Source organism: Dendropsophus ebraccatus, chromosome 14 (genome assembly GCF_027789765.1).
Source record: "Dendropsophus ebraccatus isolate aDenEbr1 chromosome 14, aDenEbr1.pat, whole genome shotgun sequence".
NCBI lineage: Eukaryota > Metazoa > Chordata > Amphibia > Anura > Hylidae > Dendropsophus > Dendropsophus ebraccatus.
This window is the reverse complement of record NC_091467.1, coordinates 12,650,141-12,676,399: the sequence shown is the minus strand read 5'-3', so window position 1 is coordinate 12,676,399 and position 26,259 is coordinate 12,650,141. Positions and strand designations below refer to the sequence as shown.

Sequence of the window (26,259 nt, the reverse complement as noted above, 5' to 3'; positions counted from 1 at the left end):
AGAATTCTCTTTATTTACTGGATATTAAACATTCACAGAATAGCTGGGAGTCACTTTCATACGGCTTCTATTGTTTGCATCTGTACATGCTGCAGAATAGGTTGGTCCTATATAAATACAGAATTCTTATTACAGCTAAATATTACAGGACATGACTGATCAATAAGGACTGTGCTGGTATAGTATGTACTAGATCTAGAGAGTGCTAGAACTTGAAATATTTGATCCGTACATTGCTGGATTGTAGTGGGGGGATATGAATAATAAGTTTCACCTTTTTGATATTACTATGAGCCTAGCTTGTGTCTCACTGGACTGGAACATCTTTTTAATTAAAGGGGTACTCCGGTGAAACAAAAAACATCAGCTGGTGCCAGAAAATTATACAGATTTGTAATTTACTATTTAATAATCTCAAGTCTTCCATTATTTATCAGCTGCAGGAAGTGGTGTATTCTCTCCAGTCTGACACAGTGCTCTCTGCTGCCACCTCTGTCCATGTCAGGAACTGTCCAGAGCAGGAGAGGTTTTCTATGGGGATTTGCTGCTGCTCTGGACATTTCCTGACATGGACAGAGGTGGCAGCAGAAAGCACTGTGTCAGACTGCAAAGAATACACCACTTCCTGCAGGACATACAACAGCTGATAGGTACTGGAAAACTTGAGAATTTACAAATTTAACTTTCATTTGAAATCAATTTTGTTTCCCCCGGAGTATTCCTTTAAGGGGGGGCTAGAAACACAGAACTGGATTGTAGCACATAAAAGACATAATTCAGGAATACTAAAGGAAGGGAATCTATTTAGAGACCTATAAATAGCCGGCAGCAGAGTGATAAGACTCCTTGTGGATCTGTGTATTTTAGAAAGCAATGTGAGGAGGTGCGAGGCGGGCGGCCCATGAATGAGGTGTGTGGAACCTGCTCGGCAGGTATACAGTGTAATGAGGAACTTGTAGAGCCAGTATGTGACCAGGGCATAGCTGCTTGGGGTGGGAGGACACAGGCTATACACTATACCCCTCAAAGCTGGAATGAGACCACCATAAGCTACATTGTGGACCTATATATGTTAGAACTATAACCATGGCCCTTAACGTCAGCCTCATGCGGGTCACCAACCTCCCCGGAAAACACGAGAGACAGGCCACCGTCTGCTTCAGAGGTAAGTCCCAGCCCTATACTATATACTATATACATGTCAGGGAAGGGGTCAATGTTACCAACTACTCTATTGCCTCCATATTCTATGGAAAAATCTTTATTTCTATCATTTACTTATTTCTAGACTTTTACAGATATTTTTTTAATTTATTAAGTTTTAAAGATTTTAAAAAGTCTATTTTAAAAAATATAAAGGCCACAGGTCGGTCTGGCAAGAAAATGTTAGGGTATATTCTAAATGCAAGCTATTACTCACTGTTATCAGACAGACAGGGCAGGGGAGAGGCTGACTGAGATCTGTTACTGAATGATTGACAGCAATCTATCTATCTATCTATCTATCTATCTATCTATCTATCTCCTATCTATCTATCAATCTATCTCCTATCTATCTATCTCCTATCTATCTCCTATCTATCTCCTATCTATCTCCTATCTATCTCCTATCTATCTATCTCCTATCTATCTATCTCCTATCTATCTATCTATCTATCTATCTATCTATCTATCTATCTATCTATCTATATCCTATCTATCTATCTATCTATCTATCTCCTATCTATCTATCTCCTATCTATCTCCTATCTATCTCCTATCTATCTCCTATCTATCTCCTATCTATCTCCTATCTATCTCCTATCTATCTCCTATCTATCTCCTATCTATCTCCTATCTATCTATCTATCTATCTCCTATCTATCTATCTATCTATCTATCTATCTATCTATCTATCTATCTCCTATCTATCTATCTATCTATCTCCTATCTATCTCCTATCATCTATCTATCTCCTATCTATCTCCTATCTATCTCCTATCTATCTCCTATCTATCTCCTATCTATCTCCTATCTATCTATCTATCTCCTATCTATCTATCTATCTATCTATCTATCTATCTCCTATCTATCGATCTATCTATCTATCTATATCCTATCTATCTATCTATCTATATCCTATCTATCTATCTATCTATCTATCTATCTCCTATCTATCTCCTATCTATCTCCTATCTATCTATCTATCTATCTATCTATCTATCTATCTATCTATCTATCTATCTATCTATCTATCTCCTATCTATCTATCTATCTATCTATCTATCTCCTATCTATCTATCTATCTCCTATCTATCTCCTATCATCTATCTATCTCCTATCTATCTCCTATCTATCTATCTATCTATCTATCTATCTATCTATCTCCTATCTATCTCCTATCTATCTATCTATCTATCTATCTATCTATCTATCTATCTATCTATCTATCTATCTATCTATCTATCTTAAGTCCAGCATGGTGAATACTTGCAAAATCCAAAAATCCACATTATTTAATCCATGTTAAATACAGCATAGGGACAGGACATACATGTGAACAGGCGACGTGACGCGTTTCAGTCATTACACCTTACTCATAGAGCTTTTGGGCTTTGTAAGTATTGGAGGTGCTGCACTGGCTGTTGTCATTGCTTGGTCACTTGCCACGGCTCCCAGCTGATCCCTGCACCTGGCCAGGTACTTTCACAAACTTTGGTCTAGTAACAATTATTTAACAATATAGATAAAATAGAAAATTAGAAAAACAAACAAAAAAACGCAAAAGTCTTAAAAAAAAATATTTTAACTTAAAAAAAGCAAGTCACTTACTGATGATATGTTCCCTTTAAGGTGATTGTTCAGCCAGAAGAGTCACAGTATCCAGATGCTTCCCTTCCCATCATTCCCATTCTCCCCCTTCCCCTAGTTGGATGCTCTGTATGCCAGAAACTTTCTAACTATGTAACTATATGCCGCCGACATTCTTACAGTCACTGATTTATACACTAGTTTAGAATAATCCAAAATGATTTGCTGCTACAGTGTATTCAGTTTTTGTTTAGAGGGAAAAGTCTTTAAAGTCTTAAAGTACTTATCAGCTGCTGCATGTCCTGCAGGGAGTGGCGTATTCTCTCCAGTCTGACACAGTGCTCTCTGCTGCCACCTCTGTCCATGTCAGGAACTGTCTAGAGCAGGAGATGTTTTCTATGGGGATTTGCTGCTACTCTGGACATTTCCTGACATAGACAGAGGTGGCAGCAGAGAGCACTGTGTCAGACTGGAAAGAATACAACACTTCCTGCAGGACATCCAGCAGCTGATAAGTAGTGGAAGACTTGATATTTTTTAATAGAATTAAATTACAAATCTGTGTAACTTTCTGGCACCAGTTGATTGAAAACATTTTTTTTCCAGAGTACCCCTTTAAGGTATTCCAAAGTATTGATAAACAGGTAAACAGTCCCTGCAATGCAAACTTAAAGGGGTTATCCAGCGCTACAAAAACATGGCCACTTTTCCCCCTCTCGTGTCTCCAGGTCAGGTGTGATTTGCAATTAAGCTCCATTTACTTTAATGGAACTGAGCTTGAAACCACACCCAATCTGGAGACAAGAGAGGGGGAAAAGTGGCCATGTTTTTGTAGCACTGGATAACCCCTTTAAGCTGTGTATGTGTCATGTGATGGAGTGTTGCAGCCCCGCTGATTGGCTGATCATGGTGTTGTAGGCCAGAGAAGGGGAACTGTCGGCCCTCCAGCTATAGCAAAACTACAATTCCCATCATGCCTGGGCAGCCGAAGCTTTAGCTTCGGCTGCCCAGGCATGATGGGAATTGTAGTTTTGCAACAGCTGGAGGGCCGATGGTTCCCTATTCCTTCTGTAGGGAGACAGGTCCCCACCAATCTGACAGCAATGACGTCTTTGATCATCCGGATATGTCTTCTTGCATCTTTGTTCTTTGATCTTGGAGAAATCGTTACATCTCTCCATAGCGTTACATTGTGTACATGATAATATTTACTCATCCGAATGGATAATTAGTTGGACGTTCACTTCAATCACTGTTCCTTCCGCCTGGTTACCTTGCCCAAACCTGTGATGATTTGCTAATAAATGTACTGGCGGTGAGAAGGAAGGCGCGCGGCTCTGCGTGATCTGCGGCTAATTGCTCGGCTTACAGGATCAAAAGATCTGCGGCTAAACACACAGAATTAATTATGGACGCGTGCGGACGACATCAGCGCCGCATCGCTTTACACCAAACAGATTAGACATGATGGGAGCCCAATTATAACATTATCAGGGAGAACTGAAGAAAACTCATTGCCCTGCGCTGGTGGTTCTGTCTGTCAGATCAGAGAAGCATGGCTGAGCAGATGACTGTGTGTATCCTGCCCAATGAAAGGATTAAATTTGTCCTTAAAGGGTTTGTTTACCAAAAAGTTTTTTTTCTTTCAAATCAACTGATGCCAAAGTTCTATAGATTTGTAATTTACTTCTATTAAAAAATCTCCAGTCTTACAGTACTTCCAGCTGCTGTATGTCCTGCAGGAAGTGGTGTATTTTCTCCAGTCTGACAAAGTGCTATTGTGGTATCCCACCACGGGTGTTGCTTCTGGTTACACCCTTCGTAAAAGCCTGTACTTTTAAGAGTAAGTGGTAATGTAGTAGTACCAGAATTTTGCCACAAGATGTCATTATTGCAAGTATGTATATCTAGATATTGCACAGCTGTAGTACCCAAAGGGTTATTGCTTTGTTTATGTACCACATAGGTCTGTGCACCAATGAAAGTTCTTTCTTCTTCTCACCTATCATCTATCTCTTTACTTTTACACAGGCACTCCTCAACCACTCACAGCACAGTTTACACATGCTGTAGGAAGGAAGTCACATGGGTAGAGGAAGTGTAGGGTCTTTTGCCTTTGGATTCTGTAGGGGAAGGATGCAAGCTAGAATGCTCCCTACAACAGTCAAGTTGGGCCCTGGCTCCTGCCAGGTCCTCATGTGTGCTGTCCGTCTAAACCACAACTTACACTATCTAGACCCAGTTTCTCTTCAAGTAACTGTACTCCACACTATGCAGTTTTAAGCTACTACTAGAAAGGACAAGTCAGGGATCATCCTAACTCACGCCGTAGACAAAGAGGAACACAGTGCGGAAAAGTATCCATAAAGAAGTAAGGAACTGATCTGGATAGAGCAAAGTTGCTAGAAGCCTATGCACTCTATCTCGCAGCGCCGGTGTAAGCAGGAAACCCTCAGCATACCGCTCATCCCACGTAATAAGGTGTAGGGGCTTGTGTCACCCTCTAGGACGGGTCACTCGACACTGGTGGGCAATAGGTGGTGCAAAGACCAAAGAGTCAAAACATGGGCACAAGTAGTCTCTCTACTCTTAAGTATTCTTCTATTTCTACCTCTGAAGTTCCAGCAGAGCACAGTACTACTTGGGTTGGGACTCTCTCGACATCCTCCTCTCTACTCTTCTGATCCTCTTTTCTACCTCTCATCACGCAACTCAGTTAGCACGACTGTATCACTCCTTCTACTCTCAGTACAGATCTGGACTCTAAAGTATTCAGCAACTTATCAAGTGTAACAAGGCAAAGCTGTATTATCTGCTGCCTACCTCAAGTATCTTCAGAGTAAACAAGATCATATTTATGATAAAGAGACTCTGTGATTCTTCGCTCAGCACCGACACAGCAAATAAACCTTCCTTAGGTCATCTCCCCTTTCTGTGGGTGGCAGTACTAATAGTCCGGGTGCTAAAAATGAACAATTCCTCCACTCCAAACCTTGGGTAAATTCAAGTGCAGGTCCAAGATAGGCAATAAAAGTATTAGGTAAAATGAACAGATGGACACAATTATAATTAACATATGCAGACCAACATACACAGCACATAAAAAAAAAAAGTTACTTATATTAAAATATATTTATTTATTTTAAAACTTTTTGCCTATCTGGTATTCTCAATTGTTTCATTCAATCTCTGTGGTGTAAGGGTGTAGAATTTAAAAATCCAGTAGGATTCCCGATTTATCAGTTGTCTGTATCTATTGGGACGGTCTTCTGGGATCTGCTCTGGTATGGTAAGTACTAAACCTGTAGGATTACTCTGATGACAAAAAAAAAATATTTCGATACACTGTGAAAAAGAAAAGCTTTTTTATATTGGACCTGTGTTTGTTCATACGGGACGGCCCACGTATTGTAGACAGCAGCTGCATTCAAGTAAATATACCACAAACTGAGTCGCACAAGTAAGGGCCCTTTTACACGGAAAGATTATCTGACAGATTATCTGCCAAAGATTTGAAGCCAAAACCAGGAATGGATTTGAAAAGAGGAAAAATCTCGGTCTCTCCTTTATGACCTGATCTCTGTTTATAGTCTATTCCTGGCTTTGGCTTCAAATCTTTGGCAGATAATCTTTCCGTGTAAAAGGGCCCTAAGTTTGCTGCGTATTACATACGATTACCCTGTAGTTCTGGATTTAATTGTAGTAACTGGGTTCGCTGGCATCCATTCGCAGCACAAACACCGATTGTGCTGACACCTTGCCGAACCCACTTCACCTATACCTGTTCGCACAGAGTCAGGTTTGGTATCTAAAATTCTAGAATTCTACACCACAGGGATTGAATGAAACAATTGAGAATACCAGATAGGCAAAAAGTTTTTAAAAAATATATATATATATTTTTTTAATATAAATAACTTTTTTTTTTTTTTTTTTTTTTTTTTATGTGCTTTGTATGTTGGTCTGCATATGTCAATTATAACTCATTATACTCATTATGCATGCAATTAGACGTCACCTGTGCCTTGCTTGTTCTGGGCATGTGCACACCTTTTTATACATCTTAGGATGTATTTTGTACTAGACACTTGATGAAGTAGTCGGCACGACTTCGAAACGCGTTGTGGTTTTAATACATATGTTTTTTCATTTTACCGAATACTTTTATTGCCTATCTTGGACCTGCGCCTGAATTTATCCAGGGTTTGGAGTGGAGGAATTGTTCATTTTTAGCAACCAGTTTGGTTCCTGGGAGTGGCTGCGGTTCATACACATGCTACTACTGAGAGTTGTGCCTTGCATTTGCACAACTACATCAGGGTCTCCTATCTACTCTCTTGCATTGCTCTACTTTGTTGCAGACATTACACCATGGAGCACTGTTCACATTTGTTTTTTCAATAGTCAGGGTGGGTCACCACTCCACTCCGGACCACCGTGATAAGTACCCAAGGGACCCCGCAACAGCCGGCAGGTCACGGACCACAGGGGAACAAGGTATAGTCTGCCCAGTAAAATAAAAGCAGGTGTGCCACCATACCTGTGTGCCCAACCGGCACTGGCGTCACGCCAAACCACCACCAGCCAGAGCTGTTCCATCTAACCCGTGACCGGCCGTCCGTCCCTGCTCACCGGCGGGACGGTCACCACACTCTCTGCTGCCACCTCTGTCCATAGCAGCAGCAAATCCCCATAGAAAACCTCTCCTGCTCTGGACAGTTCCTGACATGGACAGAGGTGGCAGCAGAGAGCACTGTGTCAGACTGGAAAGAATACACCACTTCCTGCAGGACATACAGCAGCTGATAAGTAATGGAAGGCAGGATATTTTTAAATATATATAAAATATATAACTTTACAAGTCCTACAAGTATAACTATAGCCAAGATGGGAATATCCCTTAAAACAGTTGTTCCTCAGCAGTATAGCAGCTAGTGCTATAGGATTACATTATATTCTACAAGCAGAACAGTATCATCAAATAATAACTCATAGCCCTGCACTCTGTATTCCTTAGAACTAGACATAGCTGCTTTTATTTTCTCAAAAGAGAATAATAACTATGTGCACCCAACCTGTAGCTATAGTAGTAGGCTTTGTTCTATGATAGGGGTAGGGATCCTGGGCTCTCCAGCTGTTGCAAAACTACAACTCCCATCATGCATGGAGTGGTAGTTTTACATGATGACATGATGGGAGTTGTAGTTTTGAAAAAGCTGGAGAGCCAAGGTTCCCCATTCCTGCTCTATGATCTTCGTGTTGAACAATATAACATGCAGGATAGATATAGAATGACATATGTAATATATATATATATATATATATATATATATATATCCTGGTCTATGTGCGCAGTGCGGGTTGTTCCAATGTTTGAACATTAGTGAAGAATACATAAAAGAGTTTGAGGTCTGCATGAAGCACCTGCTGAATCTCACCCCCGGCTTCATTACCTGATACCTGTCTGAGATTTCTCCTGTTTCCTGGTGAAGGTTCTTACGTTCTTCTTACGTGATTCATCCAGTAAAGAAAATCCAGCGGGGGCTGACAGGGCTTTCTCTGACATTTTCTTACTGTCTACTAAGAGAGGTCATGTTTCAGATAGCTGCATACCGATACATGGAGGAAATAACAGCAAGGCTGCAAAGGTAACCACAAAGAGGGATAGGTATAACCATAGAAACCAGGATTTGTGTCTGTAATATGAACTAAAAAAAAAAAACATATTACATCATATATTAAAAAAATACAGATGCAGTTAAAGGGGTATTCCACACCAACATAATTTATCATATGTTGCTGCCCATGGTGAGACTAACAATTCCTTCCATACTTGTTATTATCTATTCAGTTTCCTTCCCCCAGTTCTGAGCTGCTGCTTTTTAATAAAGACACAAAAATCTGCATGTAAGATTTTCTCTCTGTCTCCCCCTCCTCCCCCCTCCCTTCTGAGACAGCTGATGTAAACAAGTCCCTGGCATGCGTTATCTGCAACATTGTAACTTCTTTGTAATGCCGGGAGGATTAATTACAGTGAGTTTATCAGCGACTTGACCTGAGAATAACCCTTCCAGCATTACAAAGAAGCTACAATGTTGCAGATAAAGCCTGCCAGGGACTTACATTAGCTGTCTTAGAAGAGAGGGGAGATAGAAATATTTCGGTGTCTTCAGCAAAAAGCAGCAGCTGATTGGGGGAAGGAGACTGAATAGATAATAACAAGTATGGGAGGAATTGTTAGTCTCACCATGGGCAGCAACATATCAAAAATGGAGGAATGGAGGGTCATCCTGATGTAATCTAATAGGTTTACCATTTTGGGCTCATTTTCTAGCTTTTATCCAACCAGAAAATCTCATTGTGCAATAGCTCCTACACTCGGTTGCACTTCTGTCACACTCATCTGGGTGTGATATCTGGCCGTCCTGCTGCATCATTTGGCAATTCATGTGGCGCAGTTCCCAGCGTTAAGTAAACTTCTGTAACCACTTGTGTTTAATTTTTGGGCTCTATTAACTTTACATACAAAGTTGTAAAAAGGTGGAAACAGGGTAACAATGAGCTGTGCAGGACCCACTTGGACTGTCACACACTCTCCTTACCCCCTTAGACACTGTCATTTGCTGATGCCAACTGTGGTGTCCTACCACGGGTGTTGCTATACCCTTCGAAAACGCCTGTACTTATTGTATAGAAGTGGTGATGAAGGTAGTGATAAAGTTTTGCCACTAAATGTCGCTGTATTAGATTTATGTATTCAGATGCTGCACAGCTGAAGTGTGTAAAGGGTTATTGTTTGTATGTCACATGGATCTGCGAACCAATAGGAATCTGTTCTTACTCTTATCACCTCTCTCTTTACTTCTATTGCACTCTTCACCCACTAACAGCGCACTTTAGATGCCCTGAGGAAGGAAGTCACATGGGTAGAGGAATTGTAGGAGTCTTTCGTGTTGGACATTGTAGAGGAATGAAGCAAGCTACACAGCTCTCTACGGTGGTCCTCTCTGGGCCCTGGCCCTTTGCCAGGTTCAGTCTTAGTTAGACACAGCTAACAGTTTTCTTCTCAGTGATGCTACACAACACTATGCAGTGTTAAACCCCTTTCAAGAGAGGACAAGTCAGAGACAACCTCAACCCACGCCGAGGACTTGGAGAGTCACAGAGCAGGACAGTATCCACAGACAGCAGTAAGCTAGGAACTGATCCGGATAGAGCAAAGTTACTAGGAGCCTAAGAACTCTATCTCGCAGCGCGGTTGTCAGCAGGGAACCCTCAGCATTCCGTTTATCCCAGGAAACAAGGTCTGGGGCCTTGTGTCACCCTCTAGGATGGTTCAGCCAAATCTAGTGGGTATAAGGTGGTGTGAAAACTAACAGGTCAATACACGGGCACAGGTGTTCTATTCTTCTTCTAAGCACTATTCTACCTCATCATCCAACATCCCGGCAGAGCACAGTACTACTTGGGTTGAGACTCTTACTGCATCCTCCTCTCTGCTACTCTGCTTCTCTGTATGACTCATCACGCTACTCAGTCAACAATATATTCCTGTTACAGATTTGGTTGCTACATTGTCAAGTATTTACCTATAAGTGCTATCAAGTCTTTTATCAAGAGAAACGTCACTTTGTAACCTGCTGCAAGCACGTATTCCTCAGTAAAAACAGCCTTATTTATGATAAAGAGACTCTGTGATCTTTCGCCTTACACTGACACAGCACACACAGCAACCTTGGGACATTTCCCATTTCTGTGGGTGGCAGTTCCGATAGTCCGGGAGGGTCACTACACCGCTCTGGCCATCCGTGACTACACTAACCCAAGGGACCCAGTAGCAGCCCGGCAGGACACTGGGGAAAAAGGTACAACTGGCCTCCTCAAATAAAAGCAGACGTGCCATCACACCTGGGTGCCTACCCTGCACTGGCGTCACAAATTAACACATGGAGGTCAGGCTGTATCTCGGCCAACCACCCCCGGTGTGGAGTCACACCTCACCACCTAGCAAGTGACCGGCCAATCCTCCGACACAATATCACCGGGGGGCTCACACCACAATACCTCACTGTTCTACAGCTGCATCTCCGTAATACTTGAATGCTCAATTTAAATAACGAGCCCCATTGAAATCAATAGGGGATTTGAGTATTTAAAGGGGTACTCCGACGAAAATCTTTTTCTTTTAAATCAACTGTTTTTAGAAAAGTTATATAGATTTGTAATTTACTTCTATTACCCCTTTAAAGTCTGACCTTCTGGACGGCGGTGGCTATCCTTGTGCCGCTATGTATATAGTCCGTTAGATACGGCTGTATAAGTTTATAAAACATTTGCTCATTCCAGCTCCTCAGCGGCCACAGAACTCCTGTGATTGATGGTATAGCTCGGGGCGTCATTGTTTCCTTAAGAATCGTGCCCGCGCGGCATGGAACATTAGGGAAGATCTTACGGATGAGTCAGGTTTGTAACTGTAATTAAAATCGGAGGCAGAAGCAGATAATGATCCTCTCATCCAGTATAGGAAGAACTCCCATGATCCTTAACGGCTTTACTGAATTAAATGAGATGAAGTTCCATGATTGCTGGGATTACGGACAGCATCTGCAAGCTTTGTACTTAAAGTGTCACTGCTGTTTTAATTTTTTTTTTTTCTTGCAGAAATCAATAGTACAGGCGATTTTAAGAAACTTTTTACTTGGGTTTATTAGCCGAAAATGCATTTTTATCATGAGAAAGCAGTTTGAAGCTCTCCACCCTGTCATCATGGTTCTCTATGGAGAGGGGAGGGGTTGAGGGAGATGAAGCACCAAAGCAGGACAACAAAGAGTTAATTTACAGCTACATCACCAGACTATCTCCTCTGAACTCAGCACTGACCTCTCTGACCTCTGAATACCGCTTTCACACAGTTCCCGCTGCGTAATCCTTTGTTCTCTGCTGGCGACTAATCTCCCTCCCTCCTTGTCTTTTCTTCCCTGAACAGATATCGTGTTTTCCTACACAGAAACAGAGTTGTCAGACCTCAGCTTTACTTCCTATCTGCATACAATAAAATACCTGCAATGGCTGCTAAGACTTTAGAGGGGTTACATAAACTTAAAGGGGTATTCTGCTCAAACATACCTTGTCATATGTTGCTGCCCATGGTGAGACTAATAATTCCTTCCATATTTGTTATTAACTATTCAGTCTCCTTTCCCCAGTTCTGAGCTGCTGCTTTCTGCTGAAGACACAAAAATCTGTGTATGACCTTTTCTCTCTGTCTCCCCCTCCCCCCCCCTTTTGAGACGGCTGATGTAAACAAGTCCCTGGCTGCCTGTATGTGCTACATTGTAGCTTCTTTGTAATGCTGGGAGAGTTAATCACAGTAAGTTCAAGTAACAACTTGACCTCAGCATTACAAAGAAGCTACAATGTTGCAGATAAAGCCAGCCAGGGACTTGTTTACATCAGCTGTCTCAGAAGGGAGGGGTGAGGAGGGGGAGACAGAGAGAAAAGCTCACACATAGTTTTTAGTGTCACTCTGTTCCTTTATATTGTATTATTTTTATACTCGTGACAGCTGTATTACTAGTTCTTCTTTTTTTTCTTTCCTAAAGGTTACACTCTCAAGACGAAAAAACTCAATGCCGGATCTATTGCCGAATTTAAAGAGGTATGTCTCCAAATGGCCACACTTACAGCAAATGCTTTGTATTGTCACTGTGTAAGATGGAGCCGAAACAGTGAAACCTTCAGTCATCAGGAACATAAACAGTCACCAAATGTGCTCAGAGATTTAACATTAAAGGGAATCTGTCAGATGGCTCAGAGCTGCGGACATGGACAGATGGCTGATAAATGATCGGTCAGATATAGTATACCTTTTATTTAGCTGATGTTATAAAATGATGTTGTAGAGTCTGTGCTGAGCTGCAGCATGCGCGCCTTCTCCCTCTCTGAGCTGTATGATTGATGTACATGACTAAGTGCTGAAAGCCAGACCCTGTATATAAATGATGCAGGGCAGAGAGGGAGAGGGCGTGCATGCTGAAGCTCAGTACAGACTCTACAATTCAAGCTTGTAGGAAAAACACAATTTATTAAGCCATTGGCTTAGAAGTAGGTATCATTGGTTTTTCACCAACCAGACCTTGGTTAGGACAGGTGTGAGATGTGGAGTGTAGGCGCAGGTGAGACGGTAGAGATGACGCTACCACTTTAAAAAAAAACTTTTTCTGTTCTTTTGTTTGGAATTATTGTTGTCTTTTGTATGTTGGATGCTGTCCCTTTCCGTATGAAAATAAATTATTACAAAAAAATAAAAATAATAATAAAAATATATTAAAACGTAAAAAAAAAGTGCAGACAGCTACAAACAGTGCTCAAGTACTTAGTGCAAAAAGAGTCACTACAGCTGAGCGCTTGTCAGTAGAGAGCGGCTGAACTTGCACTGTGCTCTACTTCAGGATCAGTCTTGAGCTTGTCTGTCCCTTTTCTAAGGTGGTCAACTGTCCTGTTTTGCTAGTCCATCCTCCTCCCTTGTCTTTGGTTTCCCTAGGGGTCTGGTGTAGCAAACCCATAGTGGTTGGGTAGCTAGCTTAGCAAAAAACAGATCTGCTCTCCTCTCTCTCAAACTAAAATGAATAACTTCAGGAAGTGTAGACTAAAGAGACCAGAGAGTGTGTGTAGCTAGCCCTAGTTTATCTGCAGCTGTGCTGTGAGAGTGTGACATCTAGTGGTTAGAGTAAGGAACAGCAACTCCCTGTCCTAACCTGTGACACTAGAGAGATACAGTTATACCAAAGTGTAAGAGAAGAAAAGAAAACACGTAGTGGGACACTACACTGGTCCACTCATCTACTTCCGAGCTAATCACTGACTGAGGCAGGACACTACCGGAGCCAGTGATTGGCTGAGCAGGGCAGATCTGCGGGAACAATGTGTCTTCAGCAGCCAGGAAGTAGCTGAGAGGAAAGCAAACCATTAGCACAGTGGGATCGGGATAGGTAAGTACAGTTTTTTTATTTTTTTTATTCTATCCCTGCCCCCAGCCACTTATACATTTTTTGATGCCCAGACGACCCCTTTAAGGATAAATGTCATATGACACTTTTGTGCCAACGAAACAAATCTTTGACAAGTTTTCCCTTTGAGCTGTGGATTGTGATGGTTTCAGGTTGTATTGGTTTATTTGTTTAGTGGGTAGGTCAGGAATGACAGCTCTGTATAACTACAATAGCCTCCAGCAGCATTCCTTGTACCGTCATGGACGTTGTGTAAACCCTTGTTCGGCCAACAGCGATCTATCCAGCTCTAAAAGGTCCCGCTTATTTTAGTAAAATAGGGCAGCATCCCCATGGCCACAACATCCAACATGTCTGATCTTAACCTGTCATTAGGAAGGCCCACATACACATTGGATCGCCAGCCAATTCTATGCACTACTACTAGAGGGATTATATAGTGCTGGAACTTGCTATTTCATATGGGTTTAAAGGGATACTCCGGAGAGTACCCCTTAATAAAAGTGAAATCAGAAAGTTATACAGATTTGTAAATTACTTCTATGTAAAAATCTCCAGTCTCCTAGTACTTATCAGCTGCTGTATGTCCTGCAGGAAGTGGTGTATTCTCCCCAGTCTGACACAGTGCTCTCTGCTGTCCAGAGCAGTTTCTGAGGGGGTTTGCTCCTACTCTGGACAGAGTTGGCAGCAGAGAGCACCGTGTCAGACTGGAAAGAATACCCCACTTCCTGCAGGACATACAGCAGCTGATAAGTACTGGAAAACTGAAAATCTTAAAATAGAATTAATTTACAAATCTCTATAACTTTCTAGATGATTTCAGTACTGTTTCTGTAATACTCAATATTGCACATTATTTATGGTGCGTTTAGATAGAAAGATTATCTGACAGATTTTTGAAGGCAAAGCCAGGAACGGATTTGAGAAAAAAAAATCTCAGTCTTTCCTTTATGACCTGTTCTCGGTTTATAGTCTGTTTCTGGCTTTGGCTTCAATGATCTGTCAGATTCTCTGACTGTTTAAACATACCATGTTACGATTGCCACCACAGGAAAGTCTATAGAAATAGTAATAGTAATTGCCTCAATACAACTAAAATTATAGAGTATAGTGATATAGTATAGTATAATGATATAGTATAGTGATATAGTATAGTGATATAGTATAGTATAGTAAAGTGATATAGTATAGTATAATGATATAGTAAAGTATAGTGATATAGTATAGTGATATAGTATAGTATAATGATATAGTATAGTGATATAGTATAGTATAATGATATAGTATAGTGATATAGTATAGTATAATGATATAGTATAGTGATATAGTATAGTATAATGATATAGTATAGTATAATGATATAGTATAGTGATATAGTATAGTATAGTGATATAGTATAATGATATAGTATAGTATAGTGATATAGTATAGTGATATAGTATAGTGATATAGTATAGTATAGTATAGTGATATAGTATAGTGATATAGTATAGTGATATAGTATAGTATAGTGATATAGTATAATGATATAGTATAGTATAGTGATATAGTATAGTGATATAGTATAGTGATATAGTATAGTATAGTATAGTGATATAGTATAGTATAGTGATATAGTATAGTATAATGATATAGTATAGTATAGTGATATAGTATAGTATAGTGATATAGTATAGTGATATAGTATAGTATAATGATATAGTATAGTATAGTGATATAGTATAGTATAGTGATATAGTATAGTATAGTGATATAGTATAGTATAGTGATATAGTATAGTATAATGATATAGTATAGTGATATAGTATAGTATAGTGATATAGTATAGTATAGTAATATAGTATAGTATAGTGATATAGTATAGTGATATAGTATAGTATAATGATATAGTATAGTGATATAGTATAGTATAGTGATATAGTATAGTATAGTAATATAGTATAGTATAGTGATATAGTATAGTATAGTGATATAGTATAGTATAGTGATATAGTATAGTGATATAGTATAGTATAGTGATATAGTATAGTATAGTAATATAGTATAGTATAGTGATATAGTATAGTATAGTGATATAGTATAGTGTTATAGTATAGTATAGTGATATAGTATAGTATAGTAATATAGTATAGTATAGTGATATAGTATAGTATAGTGATATAGTATAGTATAGTATAATGATATAGTATAGTGATATAGTATAGTATAGTATAGTGATATAGTATAGTATAGTGATATAGTATAGTATAGTGATATAGTATAGTATAGTGATATAGTATAGTATAATGATATAGTATAGTGATATAGTATAGTATAGTGATATAGTATAGTATAGTAATATAGTATAGTATAGTGATATAGTATAGTGATATAGTATAGTATAATGATATAGTATAGTGATATAGTATAGTATAGTGATATAGTATAGTATAGTAATATAGTATAGTATAGTGATATAGTATAGTATAGTGATATAGTATAGTATAGTGATATAGTATAGTGATATAGTATAGTATAGTGATATAGTATAGTATAGTAATATAGTATAGTATAGTGATATAGTATAGTATAGTGATATAGTATAGTAATATAGTATAGTATAGTATAGTGATATAGTATAGTATAGTGATATAGTATAGTATAGTGATATAGTATAGTATAGTATAATGATATAGTATAGTGATATAGTATAGTATAGTATAGTGATATAGTATAGTATAGTGATATAGTATAGTATAGTAAAATGGTATAGTATAGTATAATGATATAGTATAGTGATATAGTATAGTATAGTATAGTGATATAGTATAGTATAGTGATATAGTATAGTATAGTGATATAGTATAGTGATATAGTATAGTATAGTGATATAGTATAGTATAGTGATATAGTATAGTGATATAGTATAGTAATATAGTATAGTATAGTGATATAGTATAGTATAGTATAGTGATATAGTATAGTATAGTGATATAGTATAGTATAGTGATATAGTATAGTGATATAGTATAGTATAGTGATATAGTATAGTATAGTGATATAGTATAGTATAGTGATATAGTATAGTAATATAGTATAGTATAGTGATATAGTATAGTGATATAGTATAGTGATATAGTATAGTATAGTATAATGGTATAGTATAGTGATATAGTATAGTATAGTATAGTATAATGGTATAGTATGGAATGGCACAACATGAAGCTCTACTTGCAGGCTGGTTGTGTTTCTAACTTCTATGGATGAATAATTTGGGCTCTGGAATAAAATGTAGCTATTTTCTGTATTACAGGACACTGGTCTGTTGACCCCATAGTAGCTCCTCTTAGGCCGCTGCTCTGTTACTGACCTTTATTTATTTATTTATTTTTTTTTTTTTTACATCTATTGTGTATGTATTATATGTGCATTATGTTTTGTATATTTCTATGCAGCATTTTCGATGGCCGCACTATAACAAAGGTGTATCTGAAGAAGTTCTTACTCTGAAAGTTTACAATTGCAGCAAAGTTTTCACTAACAGGTACTTCTACGTTATACTGTATGTCTACCACATAGGAGAATGTTAAAGCGAGTGTCCACAGGATAGGAGACAAGTCAGAAATCGCAGGGGGTTCGAGTTCCGTACTCCCTGGCAATCTCCAGATCAGCCCCAACTCCTTGGCACATGACCTGCGGCTCTATACTTTCTCTGAGAAGCTGCCAGAAAGAGCCAAGTGCTGTACTCTGCTCTCTCCTGCGGCTCCATAGAGAATGAATAGAGCCGCAGGTTACTGCCGTACCCGTGACTCTATTCAAAACAAAGGAGTCAGGGCCGATCTAGAGATTCCTGGGGGGCATGGAAGTCGGATCCCCCGTGATTTCTTACTTGTCCTCTATCCTTGGGGTAGGAGACATGAAAGTTTTAATTGGAAATGCCCTTTAAATAGATTTAACCAAAACGATTAGACTGGCTTGGATGAAGAATTCCTGTCCTGACTTTCATGCTGCCTAAACCATCATGGCGGTCTTCAGTCTCTTCTCCCTGCCCTACAAACCGTAGCTAATAGACCTTTCCATGTTTGGGTATAGGAAGAGATCTATCAATTTAGGCCAACGGGGGAAGGGTACAGTAGCGCAGAGATTTACCTGTTTAGGAGTATTGTGGAGCAAAATTCCCGAAAGTATCCGGGTTCGGCAACTTCTCTGAACACGAATGCTCGGCATTCAACTCCCGGCGTCTGGTGAGGTTGGGAGTCTTGGAAATTGTGGATACAACGGTAGGCTGCCATAGTGTCCAGCCAAACCCAGACACACTTTCGAGAAGGCCGCTCAACAATGTGAATCTGGCCTTTGTGTTGTCCTATCTCTCTATTATTTCCCACCCCTGTCTAATGTTTGTCCTTCATCTGAACCGTCCTGCAAACTATTACCATTGCTTACTGTCACCTGAGTTATTTCTATGTAGTACTGCTTCTGACACGGATACCTGCTTGTATGATTTCCTTACCCAACTGCTGACTGGTTAGCCTAGTCTGCCCTGCCATAAGTCCTGGGGGTATCTGAGTACTGAGAGTGATTATTATGATCAAGGAAAGGGCACTGCTAAAGGTGAAGTCTGGTTTTTGAGTCTAGCCATCCATTGGTGTTGTGATATCCTCTAAAGCAGGGGTCCTCAACTGGCGGACCGCGGTCCGAACCCGGACCGCGGGGCCAGCTGTCCGGACCCCTGGTCAGACCTCCTAACCGCCCCGGATCCGGTCCGTCTCGCTCCCCACCGCACTGCCTCCCGTCCCATAGGCATACTGTCCTTAGGTTGCAGTACGCCTGTGGGGCTGGGGGCAGTGTCGGTCCGGCCCCCGGCTGATACGCGCTCTCTGGCGATGTCCCGGGGATTCCCCAGCAGCGCGCGCACCACAGACCTCAGTGTACGCTGCCGGCCTGTCCTTCCCGGAAGTGCAGGCCGGCGGCGTACGCTGAGGTCACTGATGCGCGCTCTGCTGGGGAATTCCCGGGACATCCCTACAGAGCGCGTATCAGCCGGGGCCCGGACCGACGGGAAGAGAAGAAGACAGCCGCAGCAGGGAACGAGGTGCTAGGTGAGTTGTTTTTGTTATTTTTTTTTCTGTCTGGGGGGCATCTACAAGGGGAGAGCGCACAGGTGGACTATATACTACAGGGGGGACCTCACAGGGGGCTATATACTACTGAGGGGGCTATATACTACTGGGGGGAGCGCACAGGGGGCTATATACTACAGGGGGGACCTCACAGGGGGCTATATACTACAGGGGGGACCTCACAGGGGGCTATATACTACTGAGGGGGCTATATACTACTGGGGGGAGCGCACAGGGGGCTATATACTACAGGGGGACCTCACAGGGGGCTATATACTACTGAGGGGGCTATATACTACTGGGGGGAGCGCACAGGGGGTTATATACTACAGGGGGGACCTCACAGGGGCTATATACTACAGGGGGAAAGCACAAGGGGGGCTATATACTATTGGGGGGGACCTCACAGGGGGCTATATACTACTGGGGGGAGAGCACAGGGGTGCTATATACTACTGGGGGGAGCTCACAGGGGGCTATATACTACAGGGGGACAGCGCACGGGGGGCTATATACTACAGGGGGAGCTTACAGGGGGCTATATACTACAGGGGGAGCTCACAGGGGGGCTATATACTACTTGGGGGGAGCTCACGGGGGCTATATACTACTGGGGGGAGCTCACAGGGGGCTATATACTACAGGGGAGAGCACAGGGGGGCTATATACTACTGGGGGGAGCTCACAGGGGGCTATATACTACTGGGGGACAGCGCACAGGGGCTATATACTACAGGGGGAGAGCGCACAGGGCGGCTATATACTACTGGGGGGAGCTCACAGAGGGCTATATTCTACAGGGGGAGAGCGCACGGGGAGGCTATATACTACTGGGGGGAGCTCACAGGGGGCTATATACTACAGGGGGAGAGCGCACAGGGGGGCTATATACTACTGGGGGAGCAACAGGGGGCTATATACTACTGAGGGAGAGCGCACAGGGGGGGCTATACACTACTGGGGGAGCAACAGGGGGGCTATATACTACCAGGGCTGTCACCCCCTTTGTACCTAATATCAAAGGCCTGGTGAGAGAGAAAAAAATACCAATTTTCCCGATAATAAGCAGCAATTCTGTATATAAATAGTTGAACGTTTGTGACAAAGTAACAAAACACGTTTCCTACTGATGTTCAGCTCGGACCTTCACCTGACAATAGACCCCGGTAAGTGGACCTTCACTAAAAGTTGTTGAGTACCCCTGCTCTAAAGAATAGTAATATTTCAGAATTCCATGTGTATATTGTATCTATTTATTTAGTAGATATAATTGCCGGAACAATAAACTGTGACATCCCTGCTTCTCTGTTCTAGATTATTGGGGAAATTGATAATCAGTCTTCAACATCTCCCAACGACAGGACAGCTCATCCTTACCGAAGCTCTGGTGGACAAGAACTACAGCGTCACTGGGGTAGGAGCCGGCGATGTCAGACACTTCTTGTATCAATAGCATCGGCTTCATGCATGGAACATGTGTCATACAGCAACCAGATCATGGTTTTCCCATACTTATCTGGACTTGACTCCTCAGCAATAACTTTATGAACAACAAAAGGATTGGGCATTGAAAATCAAAATGCCTGATCCTTCTTCCCACCAACAGTTGAAAGGAGAGTCAGAAGGCCCCCATACATATTAGCATGTTGGCCAGTCTTGTTAAATTTGGCACTTTGGGCTCACTTTAAAGGAGAAATCTTTCAAATCAACTGGTGTCAGTAAGTCTTACAGATTTGTAATTTACTTCTATATAAAAATCTCCAGTTTTCCAGTACTTATCAGCTGCTGTATGTTCTGCAGGAAGTGGTGTATTCTTTCCAGTCTGACACAGTGCTCTCTGCTGCCACCTCTGTCCATGTCAGGAACTGTCCAGAGCAGCAGCAAATCCCCATAGAAAATCTCTTCTGCTCTGGACAGTTCCTGACATGGACAGAGGTGGCAGCAGAGAGCATTGTGTAAGACTGGAAAGAATACACCACTTCCTGTAGGACATGCAGCAGCTGACAAGTACTGGAAGACTGGAAATTTTTAATTAGAAGTAAATTACTAATCTGTATAACTTTCGGACACCAGTTGAAAGTTTTGGAAGAGCTCGCTGTATTCAGGTATGCAGGTGAGGTGACATCTCGTAAGGAGTTAAATAGCAGAAATGGTGGATCATGTCTTGCAGACAAAGCCCTGGTGACCTTCTCTTTCTCTGATGACTAATAACAAGGTCTCATGACTCATCATAGATCGGCTTCTCACTTGCACACAGCCGCCCCACCATCTCTTACCTGCCCCGTGCCCAATGTGCTTTTATGAGCTTTTTCCTGTGCTGGTTTTATTGTGGTTTATGATTATTCCTGCGCAGTATATATATATATAAAGAGAGGCGAGAAGCATAAAGCTGATAACAGCAAACAACAGTATTGTCACACAAAGATGTCATGACGTATGAACACTGCACAAGATTCTTTCTTACCTGTTTGTCTAGTCTGGCCGCTTCCTCAGAAGATACAGAGACAAAACATACATATCCAAAATATACAGAGACAGAACATACATATCCAGAAGATACAGAGACAGAACATACATATCCAAAATATACAGAGACAGAACATACATATCCAGAATATACAGAGACAGAACATACATATCCACAAGATACAGAGACAGAACATACATATCCACAAGATACAGAGACAGAACATACATATCCAGAATATACAGAGACAGAACATACATATCCAAAATATACAGAGACAGAACATACATATCCAGAATATACAGAGACTGAACATACATATCCAGAATATACAGAGACTGAACATACATATCCAGAATATACAGAGACAGAACATACATATGCAGAAGATACAGAGACAAAACATACATATCCAGAATATACAGACAGAACATACATATCCAAAATATACAGAGACAGAACATACATATCCAGAATATACAGAGACTGAACATACATATCCAGAATATACAGAGACAGAACATACATATCCAGAATATACAGAGACAGAACATACATATCCAAAATATACAGAGACTGAAGACACATATCCAGAATATACAGAGACAGAACATACATATCCAGAATATACAGAGACAGAACATACATATCCAGAATATACAGAGACTGAACATACATATCCAAAAGATACAGAGACTGAAGACACATATCCAGAATATACAGAGACAGAACATACATATCCACAAGATACAGAGACAGAACATACATATCCACAAGATACAGAGACAGAACATACATATCCACAAGATACAGAGACAGAACATACATATCCACAAGATACAGAGACAGAACATACATATCCACAAGATACAGAGACAGAACATACATATCCAAAAGATACAGAGACTGAAGTTACATATCCAGAATATACAGAGACTGAAGATACATATCCAGAATATACAGAGACAAAACATACATATCCACAAGATACAGAGACGGAACATACATATCCACAAGATACAGAGACGGAACATACACATCCAATATATACAGAGACAGAACATAGATATCCAATATATACAGAGACAGAACATAGATATCCAATATATACAGAGACAGAACATACATATCCAATATATACAGAGACAGAACATACATATCCAATATATACAGAGACAGAACATACATATCCAATATATACAGAGACAGAACATACATATCCAATATATACAGAGACAGAACATACATATCCAAAAGATACAATGATGGAACGTACATACAGTAGAAGCATATTGATGAGCAGTGTTTAAGAACCACAGACTTTTTCTGTATTTTTATACCGTTCTCTTCTCATAGACTGTAACGGTGTAAATCAGGGGTGTCAAACTCAAATACACAGTGGGCCAAAACTAAAAAATTGGACAAAGTCGCGGGCCAGCCTTGATAATAATTGAAACGCGAATGCGGCGGTCCTGGCACTGTCAGAGTAGCGTGCGGCGGTCCTGGCACTGTAATAGCAGCGTGCGGCGGTCCTGGCACTGTCAGAGTAGCGTGCGGCGGTCCTGGCACTGTCAGAGTAGCGTGCGGCGGTCCTGGCACTGTAATCGCAGCGTGCGGCGGTCCTGGCACTGTCAGTGGTGTGAGTCTCCCAGCACTGTGCACTATGATAAATGATATGATTAAACCCAAACCCTTGTAATAGCCAACCCCCCCAATATTGCCCCATGTTGTAGCCAACCCAACCAAAATTGCCCGACATAGTAGCCAGTCCTCCCAGTAGTGCCCAAATAAGTGCCTAAATAGTAGCCAGCCCCCCAAGTGTCCTATATAGTACCCAGCCCTCCCCAATAGTATCATATAGTAGCCAGCTCTCCCCAGTAGTCTCATATAGTAGCCAGCGCTCCCCAATAGTATTATATAGTAGCCAGCCCTCCCTAATAGTCTCATATAGTAGCCAGCCCTCCCCATAGTCTCTTATACAGTAACCAGCCCTCCCCTGTAGTCTCATATAGTAGCCAGCCCTCCCTAATAGTATTATATAGTAGCCAGCCCTCCCTAATAGTCTCATATAGTAGCCAGCCCTCCCCATAGTCTCTTATATAGTAGACAGCCCTCCCCTGTAGTCTCATATGGTAGCCAGCCATACCTAATAGTATTATATAGTAGCCAGCCCTCCCCTATAGTCTCATATAGTAGCCAGCCCTCCCCAATAGTCTCTTTTACAGTAGCCACTCCTCCCCATAGTGTCATATAGTAGCCAGCCCTCCCTATTGTCTCTTTTACAGTAGCCAGCCCTCCCTAATAGTATTATATAGTAGCCAGCCCTCCCTAATAGTATTATATAGTAGCCAGCCCTCCCTATAGTCTCTTTTACAGTGGCCAGCCCTCCCTAATAGTATTATATAGTAGCCAGCTCTCCCCTGTAGTCTCATACAGTAACCAGCCCTCCCCCATAGTCTCTTATATAGTAGCCAGCCCTCCCCAGTAGTCTCATATAGTAGCCAGCCCTCCCCTGTAGTCTCATAGAGTAGCCAGCCCTCCCCCATAGTCTCTTATATAGTAGCCAGCCCTCCCCAGTAGTCTCATATAGTAGCCAGCCCTCCCCTGTAGTCTCATAGAGTAGCCAACCCTCCCCATAGTCTCTTATATAGTAGCCAGCCCTCCCCAATAGTCTCATATAGCAGCCAGCCCTCCTCAATAGTCTCATATAGTAGCCAGCCCTCCCCAATAGTCTCATATGGTAGCCAGCCCTCCCCATAGTCTCTTATATATTAGCCAGCCCTCCCCAATAGTCTCATATAGTAGCCAGCCTTCCCCAATAGTCTCATATAGTAGCCAGCCCTCCCCCATAGTCTCTTATATAGTAGCCAGGCCTCCCCAGTAGTCTCATATAGTAGCCAACCCTCCCCAGTAGTCTCATATAGTAGCCAACCCTCCCCATAGTCTCCTATATAGTAGCCAGCCCTCCCCTATAGTCTCTTATATAGTAGCCAGCCCTCCCCAATAGTCTCATATAGTAGCCAGCCCTCCCTAATAGTCTCATATAGTAGCCAGCTCTGCCCCATAGTCTAATTTATAGTAGCCATGGCGGGCCAGATGTAATTCAAACTCTTAATTGCCTGGCGGGCCACAAATAATGGCTCCGCGGGCCAGAGTTTGACATGACTGGTGTAAATGATAATTCTTCTATATAACATGACCATTTTCCTTGCTCTCCTCTGACTACAGATTAAGGCTGAATTGGTTATCCGCTATCTGCCTGCACACGGTGCCGTTCGCATATGGAATGGAGACGGCTTCTCTTCTACAGTGGAAGATGGGTGAGATTTTCTTTAAACCTAATGGATGCTGTCATTGGAATGAGTAGAGAGACCTGCAAACTGAAGGGACAATGAGTGCTGGTTATACGGTCCAGGGCAGGACCGGCTAATATAGACACTAGCATGTAAGATGTATGCAGTACAATGTACACAGTGGAGAATAGATGCCTAACAGGCTACAGAAGAACACATGTTTAAAGGGGTTATCCTGACACAGTGCTCTCTGCTGCCACCTCTGTCCATGACAGGAACTGTCCAGAGCAGCAGCAAATCCCCATAGGAAACCTTTCCTGCTTTGGACAGTTCATGACATGGACAGTGGTGGCAGCAGAGAGCACTATGTTGGACTGATAACCAGTGGCAGACAGAAGTTTATAGCTTGTATAGAACTACGTCGCAGCCAAATGTCATGTTATAAGATGATGGCTGCTCTGGCCCATATTATAATATTATAATTAATCACATTTATTATGTTTTAACAGCTCAGAATTGATTATTCGAAACCCGGACTTTCAAGATGAGGAGTAAGTACAGTGATAACCTGGGTAACAAAATTCTGCTTGCACATAGTCATGGTCAGAGTTATTATGGCTGAAAAAGACACACGTCCATCACCCAGCTGATGGATGACGGGAAGGGGTATATGATGGATTGATGAATTATATATCTTATATAGAATATATCTTTTCCCCATATTTCTTGTATGGGCCATTCATATGCTGTACTGTATTTTTTGCTTTATAAGCCGCACCAAGGTTTTAGTGGAGGGAAATAGGGAAAAAATATTTTCAACTATCAGGTAAACTAATTAGAGCAACAATCAGGCACAGTAACAGGGGCGACGATCACTTACACTAACAGGAGCAACAATAAGGTACACTGACAGGAGTGACAATCAGGTGCACTAATGGGAGAAACTATCAGGTATACTAAAGGGAGTGACAATCAGGTACAGTAACAGGGGCGACAATCGGGTACACTAAAAGGGACGACAATCAGGTACACTAATAGGGGCGACAATTGGGTACACTAACAGGGGCGACGATTGGGTACACTAACAGGGGCGACAATTAGGTTCACTAACAGGGGCGACAATCAGGTACACTAACAGGGGCAACAGTCGGGTACACTAACGGGGGAGACAATCAGGTACACTAACAGGGATCAATCCACCTCAGCCAGCCTGCCTCTTCTAATGAATATCTATCTGACACTCTGCAGTAACGAAGTTCCGTCGCTCAAAAAATAGGAAAGTGCAACATCAACCTGCAAGTGCCAGGACTTACCGCGGCGCATGCTCCAGCGTACACATGATGAAAAACCTGTTGTAAAGATTTTTTTAAAATAAGGTTCTTCAGAAAATATTTGATCAGAGTGTACCATAATACTGGCACTCATAATGGCAAAGCACCAGATGAATTTTCATTAGAAGGGGTGGGCTGGCAATCAATCCACAAAATCAAACCACAAAATACAAGAAAACTGCACTGAGGATGAAGGTAAGAAGCTTCCCTTTATCCTCAGCGCCCTGTGCAATATAGGGACATATCAGGGTGTTACATGCTTCTAACCTG

The 26,259-nt window shown here is 41.4% G+C and overlaps 1 protein-coding gene across 1 annotated transcript in view; it reads left to right on the top strand.

Annotated features, from left to right (window-relative positions):
- Nucleotides 1-1,086: 1,086 nt before the first annotated feature.
- Nucleotides 1,087-26,259, top strand: part of LOC138771802 (fer-1-like protein 4) — a 30,604-nt gene continuing 5,431 nt past the window's right edge. The window contains exons 1-6 of the mRNA XM_069951809.1: nt 1,087-1,165; nt 12,393-12,448; nt 17,234-17,322; nt 20,213-20,312; nt 24,594-24,685; nt 25,168-25,209. Coding sequence (XP_069807910.1) covers nt 1,087-1,165; nt 12,393-12,448; nt 17,234-17,322; nt 20,213-20,312; nt 24,594-24,685; nt 25,168-25,209 — 458 coding nt within the window. The remainder of the gene's footprint in view (nt 1,166-12,392; nt 12,449-17,233; nt 17,323-20,212; nt 20,313-24,593; nt 24,686-25,167; nt 25,210-26,259) is intronic.